At 40.4% G+C, this 17,044-nt stretch overlaps 1 protein-coding gene across 1 annotated transcript; it reads right to left on the bottom strand.

Moving 5' to 3' along the window:
* Nucleotides 1–10,184: 10,184 nt before the first annotated feature.
* PIP (prolactin induced protein) lies at nt 10,185–16,277 on the bottom strand. The gene is made up of 4 exons (XM_036926247.2): nt 16,118–16,277; nt 14,140–14,245; nt 10,729–10,843; nt 10,185–10,422 (listed from the first exon to the last, which is right to left on the bottom strand). The coding sequence occupies exons 1-4, from the start codon at nt 16,210–16,212 to the stop codon at nt 10,298–10,300; spliced, it is 441 nt and encodes a 146-aa protein (XP_036782142.2). The 5' UTR covers nt 16,213–16,277; the 3' UTR covers nt 10,185–10,297.
* Nucleotides 16,278–17,044: the final 767 nt, after the last annotated feature.

The raw sequence follows: 17,044 nt of genomic DNA, 5'->3' as shown, positions 1-17,044 counted from the left end.
GATGTGGAGCATCTTTTCATGTGCCTATTGGCCATCTGAATTTCTTCTTTGGAGAAGTGTCTGTTCAGATCCTCTGCCCATTTTTTTATTGGCTTATTTGCTTTTTGTTTGTTGAGGTGTGTGAGCTCTTTATATAATTTGGATGTCAACCCCTTATCAGATGTCATTTATGAATATATTCTCCCATACGTAGGATGTCTTTTTGTTCTATTGATGGTGTCCTTTGCTGTACAGAAGTTTTTAGTGTGATATAGTCCCACTTGTTCATTTTTGCTTTTGTTTCCCTTGCCCAGGGAGATATGTTCATAAAGAAGTTGCTCATGTTTATGTCCAAGAGATTTTTGCCTATGTTTTTTTCTAAGAGTTTTATGGTTTCATGACTTACATTCAGGTCTTTGATCCATTTTGAATTTACTTTTGTGTACAGAGTTAGACAATAATCCAGTTTCATTCTCTTACATGTAGCTGTCCAGTTTTGCCAACACCAGTTGTTGAAGAGGCTGTCATTTCCCCATTGTATATCCATGGCTCCTTTATCATATACCAATTGACCATATATGTTTGGGTTTACATCTGGACTCTCTATTCTGTTCTACTGGTCTATGGGTTTGTTCTTGTGCCAGTACCAAATTGTCTTGATTACTGTGGCTTTCTAGTAGAGCTTGAAGTCAGGGAGCATAATTCCCCCTGCTTTATTCTTCCTTCTCAGGATTGCTTTGGCTATTTGGGGTCTTTTGTGGTTCCATATGAATTTTAGAACTATTTGCTCTAGTTCACTGAAGAATGCTGTAGGTATTTTGATAGGAATTGCATTGAATCTGTAGATTGCTTTAGGCAAGATGGCCATTTTGACGATATTAATTCTTCCTAGCCACGAGCATGGGATGAGTTTCCATCTGTTAGTGTCCCCTTTAATTTCTCTTAAGAGTGTCCCATAGTTTTCAGTGTATAGATCTTTCACTTCCTTGGTTAGATTTATTCCTAGGTATTTTATTCTTTTTGATGCAATTGTGAATGGAATTGTTTTCCTGATTTCTCTTTCTGCTAGTTCAACATTAGTGTATAGGAATGCAACAGATTTCTTTGTATTAATTTTGTATCCTGCAACTTTGGTGAATTCAGATATTAGATCTAGTAGTTTTGGAGTGGACTCTTTAGGGTTTTTTATGTACAATATCATTTCATCTGCAAACAGGGACAGTTTGACTTCTTCCTTGCCAATCTGGATGCCTTTTATTTCTTTGTGTTGTCTGATTGCTGTGGCTAGGACCTCCAGAACTATGTTGAATAACAGTGGGGAGAGTGGGCATCCTTGTCTTGTTCCCAAACTTAAAGGAAAGGCTTTCAGCCTCTTGCTGTTAAGTATAATGTTGGCTGCAGGTTTGTCATATATGGCCTTTATTATGTTGATGTACTTGCCCTTTATACCCATTTTGTTGAGAGTTTTTATCATGAATGGATGTTGAATTTTGCCAATACTTTTTCAGCATCTATGGAGATGATCATGTGTTTTCTGTCCTTCTTTTTGGTGATGTGGTGGATGATATTGATGGATTTTCAAATCTTGTACCATCCTTGCATCCCTGGGATGAATCCCACTTGATCATGATGGATGATCTTTTTGATGTATTTTTGAATTCAGTTTGTTAATATTTTGTTGAGCATTTTTGTATCTATATTCATCAGGGATATTGGTCTGTAATTTTCTTTTTTGTGGTGTCTTTGCCTGGTTTTGGTATTAGAGTGATGTTGGCCTCATAGAATGAGTTTGGGAGTATTCCCTCCTCTTCTATTTTTTGGAAAACTTTAAGGAGAATGGGTATTAGGTCTTCACTAAATGTTTGATAAAATTCAGCAGTGAAACCATCTGCCCAGGAGTTTTGTTCTTAGGTAGTTTTTTGATTACCAGTTCAATTTCTTTGCTGGTAATTGGTCTATTCAGATTTTCTGTTTCTTTCTGGGTCAGCCTTGGAAGGTTGTATTTTTCTAAAAAGTTGTCCATTTCTTCTAGGTTATCCAGTTTGTTACCATACAATTTTTCATATTATTCTCTCATAATTCTTTGTATTTCTGTGTTGTCCGTAGTCATTTTTCCTTTCTCATTTCTGATTCTGTTTATGTGTGTAGACTCTCTTTTTTTCTTGATAAGTCTGGCTAGAGGTTTATCTATTTTGTTTATTTTCTCAAAGAACCAGCCCCTGCTTTCATTGATTCTTTCTATTGTTTTATTCTTCTCAATTTTATTTATTTCTGCTTTGATCTTTATTATGTCCCTCCTTCTACTGACTTTGGGCCTCATTTGTTCTTCCTTTTCTAGTTTCATTAATTGTGAGTTTAGACTGTTTCTTTGGGATTGTTCTTTCCTGAGGTAGGCCTGTATTGCAATATATTTCCCTCTTAGCATGGCCTTTGCTGCATCCCACAGATTTTATGTTGTTGAATTATTGTTGTCATTTTTCTCCATATATTGCTTGATCTCTGCTTTTATTTGGTCATTGATCCATTGATTATTTAGGAGCATGTTGTGAAGCCTCCATGTGTTTGTGGACTTTTTCATTTTCTTTGTGTAATTTATTTCTAGCTTTATACCTTTGTGATCTGAGAAGCTGGTTGGTACTGACTTTGGGCCTCATTTGTTCTTCCTTTTCTAGTTTCATTAATTGTGAGTTTAGACTGTTTCTTTGGGATTGTTCTTTCCTGAGGTAGGCCTGTATTGCAATATATTTCCCTCTTAGCATGGCCTTTGCTGCATCCCACAGATTTTATGTTGTTGAATTATTATTGTCATTTTTCTCCATATATTGCTTGATCTCTGCTTTTATTTGGTCATTGATCCATTGATTATTTAGGAGCATGTTGTGAAGCCTCCATGTGTTTGTGGACTTTTTCATTTTCTTTGTGTAATTTATTTCTAACTTTATACCTTTGTGATCTGAGAAGCTGGTTGGTACTATTTCAATCTTTTTGAATTTACTGAGATTCTTTTTGTGGCCTAGTATATGATCTATTCTTGAAAATGTTCCATGTGCACTTGAGAAGAATGTGTATCCTGTTGCTTTTGGATGGAGTGTTCTGTAAATGTCTGTTAGGTCCATCTGTTCTAATGCATTGTTCAGTGCCTCTGTCTTTTTACTTGTTTTCTGTGCGGTTGATCTGTCCTTTGGAGTGAGTGGTGTGTTGAAGTCTCCTAAAATGAATGCGTTGCATTCTATTTCCCCCATTAATTCTGTTAGTATTTATTTCACACATGCAGGCAATCCTGTGTTGGGTGCATAGATATTTATAATAGTTATATTCTTTTGTTGGACTGACCCTTTTATCATTATGTAATGTCCTTCTTTGTCTCTTGTTACTTTGTTTGTTTTGAAGTCTATTTTGTCTGATACATATACTGCAACTCCTGCTTTTTTCTCCCTGTTAGTTGTTGGAGATATCTTTTTCCATCCCTTTACTTTCAGTCTGTGTATGTCTTTGGGTTTGAAGTGATTCTCTTGTAGGCAGCATAGAGATGGGTCTTGTTTTTTTATCCATTCAGTGACTCTATGTCTTTTGATTGGTGCATTCACACCATTTACATTGAGGGTGATTATCAATAGGTATGTACTTATTGGCATTGCAGGCTTTAGGTTCGTGGTTCCCTTACTATCTAACAGTCTAATTTAACTCACTTTGTGTGCTATTACAAACACAACCTAAAGGTTCTTTTTTTTTTCCCTCCTTCTTCTTCCTCCTCCATTCTTTGCATGTTATGTACTCTATGTCTATCCCTTGGGTGACATCTATTTAGCCTTAGGAACACTTCCATTTATAGGAGTCCCTCCAAAATGCACTGTAGAGGTGGTTTGTGAGAGGTAAATTCTCTTAACTTTTTCTTATCTGAAAATTGTTTAATCCCTTCTTCAAATTTAAATAATAACCTTGCCAGGTATAGTATTCTTGGTTCAAGGCCCTTCTGCTTCATTGCATTAAATACATCATGCCACTCCCTTCTGGCCTGTAAGGTTTCTGTTGAGAAGTCTGATGATAGCCTGATGGGTTTTCCTTTGTATGTGATCTTTTTTCTCTCTCTCTAGCTGCTTTTAAAAGTCTGTCTTTATCCTTGATCTTTGCCATTTTAATTATTATATGTCTTGATGTTGTTCTGTTCACCTCCATAGCTTGAGAGACTATCTCCTTCTCCAGATACCGAATCATTTTTTAAATGACTGGTATTTTGAGTTTACCTTCCTTCTCTTTGAATTAACAGCCTCAGCCTATTGCAGTTGTTGGGAAACAGTTGAGTGACTGGGTTAGGATTTTTCTCCACCACCTCCATTAGTGGTAATGTGGTTATTCTTGTCAGGAAATAAATAAATTCTTAATACCTTAGGACTGTAGATTTAAAGAACTGTTCTGAAAATAATTATAACTGTCAATAAGAGTCACATGAGAATAATAATTTAGGGCACAGATAATAACATATGACTTTTCTCACCTAGAACATTGCTTGGAATATATTTGGCACTCAGAGCATATTTGCTGAATAGAAAGTTGACTTAGGGAACAGGTGAATTTGTGTATTTCAGGTCAAGGAGGAAGATTTAAAAACTGGCCCAGATATGTGAAGAATTAAACCTTATTTGGGGATCTTCTTAGTGATAGTTATGAGCTAGTATCTCACTCAAATACCATTCCAAGGATCTTAGAATGGCTCCTTTAAGGAAAACTCTTGTTAGGATCATCTGGACCCCTAAATAAAGGGAGGGTTTCAAAGAGCAGTCACCACAGTCTCCTGGAGCTTCTCAACTTTTTGGCCACTGACAACCTTTCTGATTTTCTGGAGGAAACCAAGGCTTTACTCTCACTGTCATCTATATGCATTTGCTAACCTGGGAGAAGAATATCCAAGTCAGCTCAATGTGTAAACATTTATTAAGCACCAAGATAGTGGGTGTTCTAGCAGCAGTAGCAGATACAAATGCAACAGGTACAACTTTCATAGTTCACAAGACACATTTTCTTTCTTTTTATTTTTTAATGCAACTTGTTTTTTTTTTACTCCAATCACTTATTCAGTCTAATGCAAAATCCAAAGGAATTATGCGAAGTGAAATACTTCAGGAAAGAGAAAGATAAATACCATATGATTTCACTTATATGTGGAATCTAAAAAGCAAAACAAAGGAACAAATGAAACAAAACAGAAACAGATTCACTGATACAGAAAGCAAATTATTGGTTACCAGGGTGGGGAGAGGTTGGGAGGTGGGCAAAACAGATGAAGGAAATTAAGTGGTACAAACTTCCAGTTACAAAATAAATAAATCACAGGGATGTAATGTATAACATAGGGAATATAGTTAATAACATTATAATAACTGTATGGTGACAGGTTGTAACTAGACTTATCACGGGGATCATTCTATAATGTATAAAAATATTGAACCACTATGATGTATTGTATGTCAATTATAATTAGATTTAAAGGAAAAACAAAGGAAGCCACCTTCTAGTAAATCTAGTAATAAGAGCTAATAGATGAATGGTTTCCTCTTTTATGCTCTGGGAAAATATTTTTGAGAAACATTTCAAAAGGCATCTCAGAAACTCCTTCACAGTTGATCAGCCAGTCTCCTGGAGTAGTAACCCACTTGACAATGAAGACTTACTTTTCACTCACCCAGCTCCTCATTCCTGCTTCCCTGGCATCACATTGCTGAACAAACTTTCTGCACACTTGTCTTTGTCTCAGGTACCTGCTTTCATGGAATCCAGACTGAGATGGCTTCTATCTCATGACATCTAGTTAGAGGGCATGCCATGCCTTCTTTTCCAAGTATAAGGGACTCACAGTCTCTCTTGTGATGATACCAATTGAGAAACAGCTTCTGGTCTGCTGGCTCCTTCAGTTTTTCTACAAAGTTTTTGGAGAAGCATGGGGATTCTTGGCTTAGCTTGCTATATATACCATACTGGGATGTACATATTCACTCATTCCTTCCATCTATTTAGATGTCCTCTCTTGGTCATTAGTACTCTGACCATATGCATGATTTTCTGCAAATTTTCTATCTGGACTATAGCCATGATAAAGGATGTACAGATTCCCTCTGCCAAGAGGGAGGATCAGACAGGGTCTTGTGATGGCTAATTTTATGTGTCAGCTTGACTGGGCTAAGGGATGCCCAGATAGCTGATAAAACATTATTTCTGGTTGTGTCTGTGAGGGTGTCTCTGGAAGAGATTAGCATTTGAATTGGTAGATGGAGGAAAGAAGATGGCTCCCACCAGTGCAGGTGAGCATCACCCGATCTGCTGAACGCCTGAATGAACAAAAAGGTGGAGGAAGGGTGAACTCCCCCTCTCTCTGCCTGAGCTGAGACATCCACTTTCTTCTGCCCTTGGATATCAGTACTCGAAGTTCAGGGGCTTTCAGATTTAGATTGGGACTCACACCATCTGTCCGCAGATTCTCAGGTACTGAGACCCAGATTGAGTTATACACCATTGGCTTTCCTGGTTCTCCAGCTTGTAGACAGCAGATTGTGGGACTTCTCAGCCCCCATAACCATGTGATCCAATCCTTATAATAAATATCCTCACATATACTTATATATAGCCTATTGGCTCTGTTTCTCTGGAGAATCCTGACTAATGCAGGTCTTTTCTTAGAAATCCATACCAGTTCCAACTCAATTGTTTTGCTACTTATTTCTATTCTCTCCTCTAATTCTCCCTCCCTCAGTAGCCAGCAACATTTATTTCCTCTGTGTGGACAAACTAGTTTTTCCATTGTTGTGTGTTCTTCCTGGGCTCTATTGAGGATCAAATTTATGCTGTGAATCCTTTGGGCTCAGATTTTTGAGACTCAAAAATAATTTTTGTCCTTAAAAAGGTTTCACTTTCATTGGCTTTTTGAAACTTCATCTTTTTAAAATGAGTTTCAAGCCTGCATTTTGGAAGTCAAGTGCCAAATATTTGTCTTTTTGTTTTCTGTGTTTGCTTTCTCATGAAGATATCAACTTTGACCTCATTGTCCAGTGTTAATGGTAAAAGGAGCATAGGATAAAACAGTAAATACTAAGAATTAAAAGTGTTTATATTTCAAAACATCATCCAACAGGATTCTCAATAAAGAGTTCACAGCCCCATGGAGGAGATAAGAAAGGTAACATAAAGAGCCATAATAAAAAGAATAAGGTGGGGACACCCCAGGCCTCATGTGACTGGCCTTGGTTGGCAAAATAAAATGGAGAACACAGAGAGAAGATTGGGTTGCAGAAGAACTAAACAGTGAGTTACATTTTATGCATGTCAAATCTGCGGTGCTTCTTGGACCTCTGAGCAATATCCAGCCAGCAATACCTGTCAGAGAAAGACATGGGCAGACACAGGGATTAGGAAACATGGTTGGTCCTGAGCTCTTTTGTTTTCTGATTTTCATTGTTTAATTTGTTTATTTATTCCCTCACTCATGCTGAAATTATTCCATTTGGAGAGGGAAGAACATACATAGTAACTTGTTCTCATTCATCATGAATGGTTCCCTCGAGGCTTTTCTTGAATTCAGTTCAGAGCAGCCAGTTGCTCATTGTCATATTTGTATAGGGAGGGAAAAGTGGACCTGTGTGTTTGTAACATCATAGTAGACATAATGCCCCAAAGTGTCTATGATGACCTATGATGGCTTCTAAAAGGGTTACCCAGTTGTAACAGCAAGTCTTCCCTTGTTTGTTCTGCTCGGGTATATGAGAAGGAGAAAACCTGCCCATTTTGACTCCCCAACATCAGGTTTTGGTTTGTTTGTTTGCTTATTTTTGATGTGCATACATGTATGTGTCTCTGCAGTTATGCAAAGAAGTCTGGATATGTGCCAGGTTCTCTCCTGACTTTGGACTCCTGGGGAAGAAATCAGGATCTGGCTTGGCTATGCCATGATTCTGCCCCTACTTCTACCTGGTGGACCATGATTGGCTGCCTCTCATAATAATGCCACTTTCATTTCTCTAACACTTAATTCTCTTGGTTGAAGAAGCAGGACATGGAAACCCTGGATATGGCTTCAGTGCAAAATACTATGATTCCTTCCCTGACAGTCAAGGGCTGGCTTTGTCTAAGGGCTGGCATTCTTCAGAGAGAGTGGAAAATTAGGTGTCCTCAGGAACTGAGCGATCCCCCCATACACCCAGAAGCATAGATAAAGTACGTGGATATGCTTGACTGATTTACACATTTTCCTGGATTGACATTAGTGTCTACCAGACAGTTGCTGTCACCCAAGCTATTGTACTCAGTCTCTCTGACTTGACTATCATTTCAAAATTACATGTGTAGCCTAAAATATATTTCTCTATGTATTTTAATTGGACATTGCTGCTCTAGGCAATCAAGTATTCTAGCTGCTTTGGAGGACAAAGGAACTGCAGGAGGCGAAGTTGTACAGAGAACTAGTGCAGGAGCTAAAATGTGCAATTTTGAAATGCTCTTTGCTGGAGGCTGTGAGGGGCCCACATAGGGCGGACAGGAGTGTGTGTATGTAGTACAGACCTTAGGAGCATGGGCCCCTGGGCCAGCGTGCTGCAGTTCAAATCCTAGCTCTGCTACTTATTGGCTATGTGCACATTTCTTGTCTTCTCCCATCTCAGTTTTTCCATGAATCACTGTAGAAATATTGCTTATTTGTGTATTGTCTATCTCCCATAAAGAATATAAGCTTTATAAGATCGGGATGAAAAATTCCTAATTTATTTCTATAAAACCAAGTACCTAAAGCAGGTAATGGCACATATAAGCACTTGTTAAGTATTTATTGAATGAATAAATACTTAACATACATGGTTTTAAAAATGTAATTTATTTAAAAATATTTTTCTAGTTTTATTGAGGTAAATTGTCATATAGCATTATGTAAGTTTAAGGTGTACAATGCGTGTTGATTTTATATACATACATTGCAAAATGATTATCACCATAGGGTTAGCTAACACCTCCATCACATCACATAATTATCACTTCTTTTTTGTGGTGAGAATATTTAAGGTCTACTCTCTTAGCAGCTTTCAAGCATAAAATACAGTATCATTAACTGTAATCAGCATGAGTACAATGGATCCCTAGAACTTATACATCCTGGAACTGGAAGTTTGTACACTTTGACCAACATCCCCCAGGTCCCCAACCCCAGTCCCCTAGGAACCACCACTCTACTCTGTTCGTATGACTTTGGCATTTTTAGATTCCACATATAAATGATATATGGCGTTTGTCTTTCTTTTTCTGACTTATTTCACTTAGTATAATTTCCTCAAGTTTCATCCAACTATTGCAACATGGATCTTGTTTTTAATAGGGCATGTTACAAAGCATTTAAGTAAGATATTCAGCTTATTTTTGGCACCTGTTCAGTATTATTGCTACTATTCTATTTACTATATTAAGTGACCTTCTCAAGGTTGTGTTTCCCTGCCCTGGATTTTGATGCCCATTTAGGATCAGTGGTCTAGAGGATCTGGTCATACCTTTGTGCCCAAACACAGTGATTTTGTTCCTGTCCTCTTTTGAGTCTCCTCTCTAGCCCACCTGGTTTGCTGTTAATCCTGCCTAAAATCAAAGGGCTTACGTGCCTTGAACATGCCACCATTTCATGCTCTGGACTCGTGGTGCCTGCTAGCCTACCTGCCCGAATGCTGTCTCCCATGACCCTGGCTCGTGTTCCCCTTCTCTTTTTGGGTGTCTTTAGTGGAATCCCTCTGGGCCTTTCTGATCTTCAGCCTATTATGCCTCCTTTGCAGCCCAGTGTCCCTGAACATCACTTAGTCCATCATTTTTCACCATTTGAAAAGAAGCAATGGAATAGAATGTTGTTGTTTATTCCAGGACCATACTCTGCCCCTGACTCTGCTGTATGCAAGGTGGCTCAGATCTCCCGGCTTCTGAAGCAGTTCCTGGAGGGGCAGTGGGATATAGAAAGACCAAGGAGTAGGGAGCCTGGGGGTGCTTAACCTCTGCCCTCATTTGCTATGAGTTTTAGGGCCACAACTTCCCATCTTTGTAAGAATGGCTTCTCCTCTAATTCTTCTCTCCCTTTTCATGGGCAATGAGAACTCATAAACTCTTCTCAGTAAAAAGACTTTGAAAACAAAGTGCTAGAAATTGAGGCTCCTCTGGGATAGATTTTGGAGAGAAGAAACAGCAGAACACAGAGAAGCTGGTGAGCAGTTTATTTTATAGATCACAGCAGATGCTTCAGCCAAGTTTCTTTAGAGGCAACCACCTGGACAGGTGGGTATGGATGGCAAGACAAGGGCTTCCACCAAGATCAGATGACGGTTAGGTTCGCAAGAACGTAAAAGCGGTTTGCTGTGATGGGTGTGACTGCTTCATTGTTAGGGCAGATACCTTGTTGTCGCGTAATGTCAACCACTGCTGCTATGTTTAGAGAGCCTGAAGGAGACAAGCACAAAGGTCATCTCTGACAACATTCTAACCCCTTTGCTTTTCTACTAGTGCCAGGTACCCTCCGGCTGGGACTCAGTTTCCCCAGATTGTTTTCAAATGTCTCTCCCTGATTAGTTTTTCCCACACGCCCCTCACCTCTTGAGTCTGGGCATACTCTGCATCTACTCTTTGCTCTTCTTCCCTCCCTTTTTGTCCATCCTTTTGCTTCAAGGTTCTGCTCCAGATTTGGACCACATTTCGGTTTTCCCTCCCTGGTGGCGAGTTCCTCTCTTGGACGACTCCTATACTTACGGTTGGTCTGAAAGTCCCAGTAGAAGGTTCTTGGACCATTTTCACAGAGGCAGCCAGTGAATCTGTATGTAAAAGGTCCCGCCATTGGAAGGTTGCTTACGAGGCGACATTCAATCTGGGGAGGGAGGTAGACGCAGTGTTAGTCTGGGGGAGGAGGAGATAGAAGAGGACATCCTTTGGCTGAAGAGCAGGGATGGAGATGGCCTGAGGCCTGGGGCAGTCCCACTCTTGTAGAATTGTTCAGGAGCTGAAGTCTAGGTCAGGTTTTCTGTCCGTATATCCTCAAATTTCCTGTGTTAGCAGTGTGGGTCTGCGCTCCAGAAAGAAGAGGTAAGTGAATTCACAGGGCCAGGAGGACTCATCCTGGGGCAGCCCTTCATCTGGGGAGCAGGCTTGCCCGGTTCCCCAGCCAGGGCTCCCAGGGGTGACCACAGCCGGGCTGCTCGGGTGTGGCAGCCAAAGCCGGGCTGTGTTGCCACCCTGTGACCAAGGCCCAGCTCTGCTTCTCTCGAACTTAGTGATCTTTGCTAATTAAAGCCACATCTCTTGCTCTCATTTCCTTAGTTGTGGAGAGGAAAACAAATACCCAACAAACCTGGCTGTTAGATGAACCAATTAAATTTTTGAAGATAGATCTTTTTTTTTAACTTAGGATCTTTTCAACTTAAGATCCTGGAGCATTGCATATGTAAGTTTCATCAGCATCAAGACACTTTGGTCTAGTTAGTGTTCACAAGGGCGTATTATCCTGGGGCTTATAGACCTACAGGGGTCAGTGACTAGAATTCAGTGAGTCTGTGAATGCAGATGGAAAGAAGTTGTATCTTCATTTTACTAACCTCTCACTGAGATTGAGCGTTCTTCCATGGTGAGAATTGTCAGCAATTCACAGGGCATTGGTCATGTGTGTGATTTTTATTGCGAGGAGAAACAGAGATAGGTTCCTACCACAATACAGGTTGAGGTGGCTGGAAATACTGTCTGGTCTCACCACTACTTTGAACACAGTGGCATCACTGGGCTGCACAGTCATGGGCCATGACCCGCCTCCTGCAGCTCGTCCAGGTACCTGGCAACTCTGCACCAAGGGGCCTGTCGGGCCCAGATGGTGAAGTCGAGTGTTCCCCCCATTGGAACTGTACTCAGCATACTTTGGAGATCCTGGTGTTTTTTAGAAAAGCTTACCCTTGCCTTGTTTACCTTCTTATTCCCTTTATAGTGGTATATATCTTCATGAATCAGAATTTTCAGCACTTGAATAGTCAAACAAAAACATCAGAATCTTTTAGAATCAGTTGGTTGTCAAAGGCCAGTGCAGTTAAGGTACTTATTCAAGCTAAGCCACAGGAGCCATCACATAGGTAGCCTTCATAAAGTAAAGTTTGACTTATTTACATTTTAAATGTATTGCCTTTTCAGCTAATGTGTCGATAAAGAAAATGTATTACTGTGTCACAAACTTATTTTTAGTAATTTTATCACTATTCTTTAATATGGTCGCTTTCCTGTGTAATCCAATGAATTTAATTTCTGAATTTAAAAGCAGTTTTCTGATGAGCGTTCATAGACTTCATGAGACCAGCAACATGGTCCATACCACAAATGTGTAAGTGCTGTGGTTTACCAATTTTCTTCAACCTTAAAGGATTATACAATCATTATTTTCAAATATATGATTGAGGGTATAATCTATTTAATTTTAATTTTATATTTGTCATCCTAATACCTCACTTGATCGAAATTTTAGTTGCAAAAACATTGTAGTTGATAAAAAATGAGGATTAGATGCTAGAAACTTCATACATATAAAAAATTTTATTTTCTTTACTAAATCCTCACCCCAAGTAGTGTAGTTACTGTCAACATAGAAAGATATTACAGAATTGTATAGCAACTATACTTCAATAAAAAATTATATTTTCTTAAAGTTTTAAAAATAAGGTGTTTTTATAGCTATACATATTTTTTTTATTGAAAGCTACAAACAAATTGGCTGATCAGAACTAACAAAATTTCAAATAAAGTCTTCCTAATTTACAGTATCATTTATTTTGGGGAATTCCTTGTCCTTTACTCATCCTTGGGTAGGTTTTTAAAAGATCGCTTTACTTTATTGTACTAGCATTGTTCTTAAAACATAGTCCTATTAGTCACAGTGGCACAAAATTAAATCACATGTCACTTTGTTGATTAAGCACATTTTTTTATGCCTGTCACTTTCTCAGGGGTGGAAATGGACTATCAATATATGTCACCACCAGAAACTACTATTATCACAAAACTTTCATACACACATTCTCAAATTTTCTTGTTCATCTGTGGTAATGTGTTTAAACAAAACACAACATTTTAAAATTATGATTCAGCCTCTCTCCCACCCCAAATCAACATACATGGCTCATATTCTTGGAGTAAATAGGAAAATTTGACCAAGTGGCTGTATAATTATTTGCTTAATGATCAGAAATCTTTCTCTTATAAGCATGGGGCTATCTCTAGGATGTATTTTAAAGATAGTAGTCCTCATGCTCCCAAATTTGTTTTCTACTTAATCATTGTCCTTAAATCTAATTTGAGTTAGGAAACTCATGCTGTAGGGAAATACTTGTGCTGCTTGAGAGGGTGTCCTTTCAGAAGGAGGTGGGGATGCATGGGTCCTGGCTCTGGAACAGAGGTGGTTAACAAGGGTCAGATTGTGTGCCTGTGTCAACACCCGAGAGGACACTTTCTTCCCAAGAAAGAGTCTCTGTGGGTTAGATCTACAGGAGTCCCTTTTCCTCATGGCCCAGAGGATACACAGGTGAGTCTTGTGCACATTGCCATTTGGAAACCTCTGAGTGAGTGCAGGGATTGGACCTCCCTCCCACAGCTGCTGAACTGGGAGGAAGGGCAGAGGAAGGGGGAGATGAGGCAGTCTCTGCTCAGGGCTCACTGAAGAGGAGGAGTCATATCCTGCACGTTTTCTGCAGGATGTCTCTTTTCCCCACATGCCTCACCTACTGAATGGGGCTGCAGTTTTCCTTCTGGGAGCCCTCCTCCTACCCTTTGTCTCAGGCTATCAGATCCAGGACCTTGGAAGAACTCTTACCAGTTCTCCACCATCTCTTAGGCTTTTGGTCTCTTTTCCCTCCTAGCATGCTTTTCACTCTGCCCACTCCTTCTTTCTCTATCATTTCTATTCCTCTCGGGATCAGGGGTCCTTCATCTGTAAAATGAGAACAGTCATTGCATTGAGGTCTGATAGTTGTTCTAGGCTCAAGTGGTATTACATACATGAGAATTGGAAGCATGAGGATTGCTAGTCATTATTAATTATAATATATGGCATTAAAAATGGGAGGCTAATCTAATCATACTCATAATTAAAGAGTTGTATTTTTCTTGAGTTCATTTCCCCAGGCTCTTACTTACCACCATACATTCTCTCAATTGTGTTTCTACTCTCAGCTTTGCAGTGACCTCTTCATTTGCTCTTGCTGTTTGGGGCATCTGAAAGTTCATTAGTACCACCTTTCGACTGGTTTTGGGAAGAGAGAAACAGGGCAGAGATCAGAGATCAAGAGAGAGTGAGCACATTGATCAGGGCAGAGGGAACAGGGAAGGTACAAGGGGAAGGAGGTGGTGGAAGTTGGATCAGTTACTGTGCATCAGTATTCCCTGGGAATTTTTTATTTTTGGTTGGCTGGTTTGTTTTGAATAGATTTAGTTTTGTTTAAAAAAGCAACTTGGATACTTTATTTAAAACTGAGTGTCTTTCCTTCTACTGACGATTAAAAAAAAGAATAAAAGGACAATACCAAATGTCCTTTCCTAGAAAAATCCTACAGGTTCAGCAAATTGTCCACTGAGTGGAATGGTTCAGGTCATCATTAGTAGAAAATTCCATATCAACAGAATCATGTTAAACCACAAATATTCAATGCACTGGAGGAGTTTGTAGGATCATCCTTGAAGATCTCCCTTCTTTGGTTTTTGGTGGGGTCTAGGAATTTGTTTTTATATGGCTCTTCAGGGAATTTGGACATATGTCCATGTTTGGGAACTTTGAATATCACCATACATTCAGGTCACACACCACAATCTGATAGCAAGAAAAGAAATGAAGGCAAAGAGACCAGCCAAGTATTCTTTGGTCAGTGAGGACTGGGTTTGGGGCCAGGAGAGTTAATTTCTTTTTCCCAGAAACCTCTGGCTAAGCTCCTTTGGTGTTGGGTGGGACAAGAGGGAATTCAATTTCTTGGCCTACAATGTTTTACAGCACCATATTCCTAGGGTAAAGCATCTTAGGCTTCAGAGATTCCATTTCTTGTGCCTGTTGCTTTAGTGCTCAGTGCACAGAAAGAGGGTGTGAAGACTTAAGTGTCTTCAAAATTCCTCCCATTTGTAAATGAATTTAGGACTGATAGGATGACCAGCTAAAATGACTAATCATCCCAGTTTGCCCAACAGTGAGGAGCATCCTGGGATGAGGGCCGTTCAGTGCTAAAACCAAGAAATTCATGGGCAAGTTGGGATTGCTGGTCACTCTAGTGAGCACAGCTTATTTCAGCAACTTGCTGCTGTTCAGGGCTAAGTGGAGTGGCATCTGTACCTGAACCATTCAGGGTTTCCTGGGAAACCTGCCTTCGTTATACCAGTTTATCAAAATCCTGAATGGTTTTCTCAGGTCAGGACATGTGGTCATGCCCCAGAAGGTACCACCAGAGTCACAGTCCAGAAAACCAGCATTTAAAACCACGCTATTGTAGAGAAAACTCCCTAGATTTGCTGAGTGTTCCTGCTTCTCTCCAGAGCCTGGTCCGCTCCCGACTTCATTTTGCTTGCCCCAATTTTCCTTCTTCCTTCCACACGAGCCCTCCGTGAGCTGGCCTCTGAACCTGTGCTCCCAGATCCCAGTGTGGCTGGGGGACAAATGGTCCTCGCATTCACTTTAGGCTTCAGAATAGGAAGGTTGTCTAAGCTGCTGGGCTAGCTCAACCTCAGACCACGGGCCCAAAGATCAGTGACTAGGGCCTCTGATCTTCCAGAGAATCCTGCCAAACCTGCCCAAAGCTGCTGCTGGCCCTTACAGACCCGCTAAGCACTCTCTTCCAGGAGGCAAGGTATGAGAAGGTGAAATTTACCGAGCAGAAAAGTACCAAAGGTGTAAAGTGGACAGGATGTGGATCAGACCTTTAAAGCAAGACTAATTATTAATTACAGCCAGTGGGTACACTGGGAGCCTTATTTCTATGAGCAACCTAGATGCACCCAGTGGAAATGTGAGGGGTATTGGTGGGCCTTCCTACGAGAACTAGGAACTTCTCAGAAAAAGATACACAGATTTCCAGGCTAGGAGAGGAGCCCACCCCGAGAAGTATTTTGGGAGGAGGAAAAAGGCTTGACTCACCTGTTGTCCTGAGCTCTATTGGTTCCCAGCTGCAGAGAGAGAAGCAGGAGCAGGAGGGCAGGGCTGGGCCTGAGCAGGAGCTGGAGAGAGTACATGCTGGAGGAGACAGAACGTGACGTCCTAGCCAAGCGCGCTCCCCAGTGTCCAGCCTGCTCTTTATACATAGATCAAGGAAGCGCAAGAGCTGCCAAGCACATCTACGTGGCCAGTTGCCCAGTTGCCCTTCCTACTCGTGATCTTTCCTTGTTGAGCTGAAGTTGTTATTCTATGGAAAAAGTCAACATTTAGCTAGACTGTAAGAGTCTGGGAGAGGAATTAGATTGTCCTTCTTCATTTTCTCAATATCAGAGTTTCTCAGAAGGGCCAGGACCTTAAAAGATACACCAGCTTTTCCCTAGCTTACAGAAATAGTTTATTTTCTCTCAGCTATCCTGACCAGCCTGGGCAAGTTGGGATAGCTGGTCAGGATAGCTGGTCAGGATAGCTGAGAGAAAATAAACTATCCCTGACCAGCTATCCCAACTTGCCCAGGAATTTCTTGGTTTTAGCACTGAAAGGCCCTCATCCCAGGATGCTCCTCACTGTTGGGCAAACTCTCCCTATGTCTGTCTGTCCTGTTCTGTGTTGCCTTAGCTTCAGTCACTGCTCCTCTAGTATCTAGAGGCAGAGATCCAAGCTGTGGGAGCAGATCCCAGAGCACAGCTCTAGGACACGTGTGCTTGATTCCCATGTAGTAAGTTCAAGAGGAGACATGGTACAAAAAATTTCTTTGGACTGCTAAGGCAATCAGGGTTTCCCTAAGGGTCATGACGAATCATGAAAGGGGACCTAGAGACGGGCTGCTCTAGATGATGGAGAAGCAAGGCCATAGCACTGGCTGACATGAAGACGTTTGTGATTGTTGAGTCCTTCTTAACTTCAGGGGTA

The sequence above is a fragment of the Manis pentadactyla genome, chromosome 7 (assembly GCF_030020395.1).
Source record: "Manis pentadactyla isolate mManPen7 chromosome 7, mManPen7.hap1, whole genome shotgun sequence".
Lineage (NCBI taxonomy): Eukaryota > Metazoa > Chordata > Mammalia > Pholidota > Manidae > Manis > Manis pentadactyla.
This window is presented reverse-complemented; position numbering and strand designations above follow the sequence as displayed.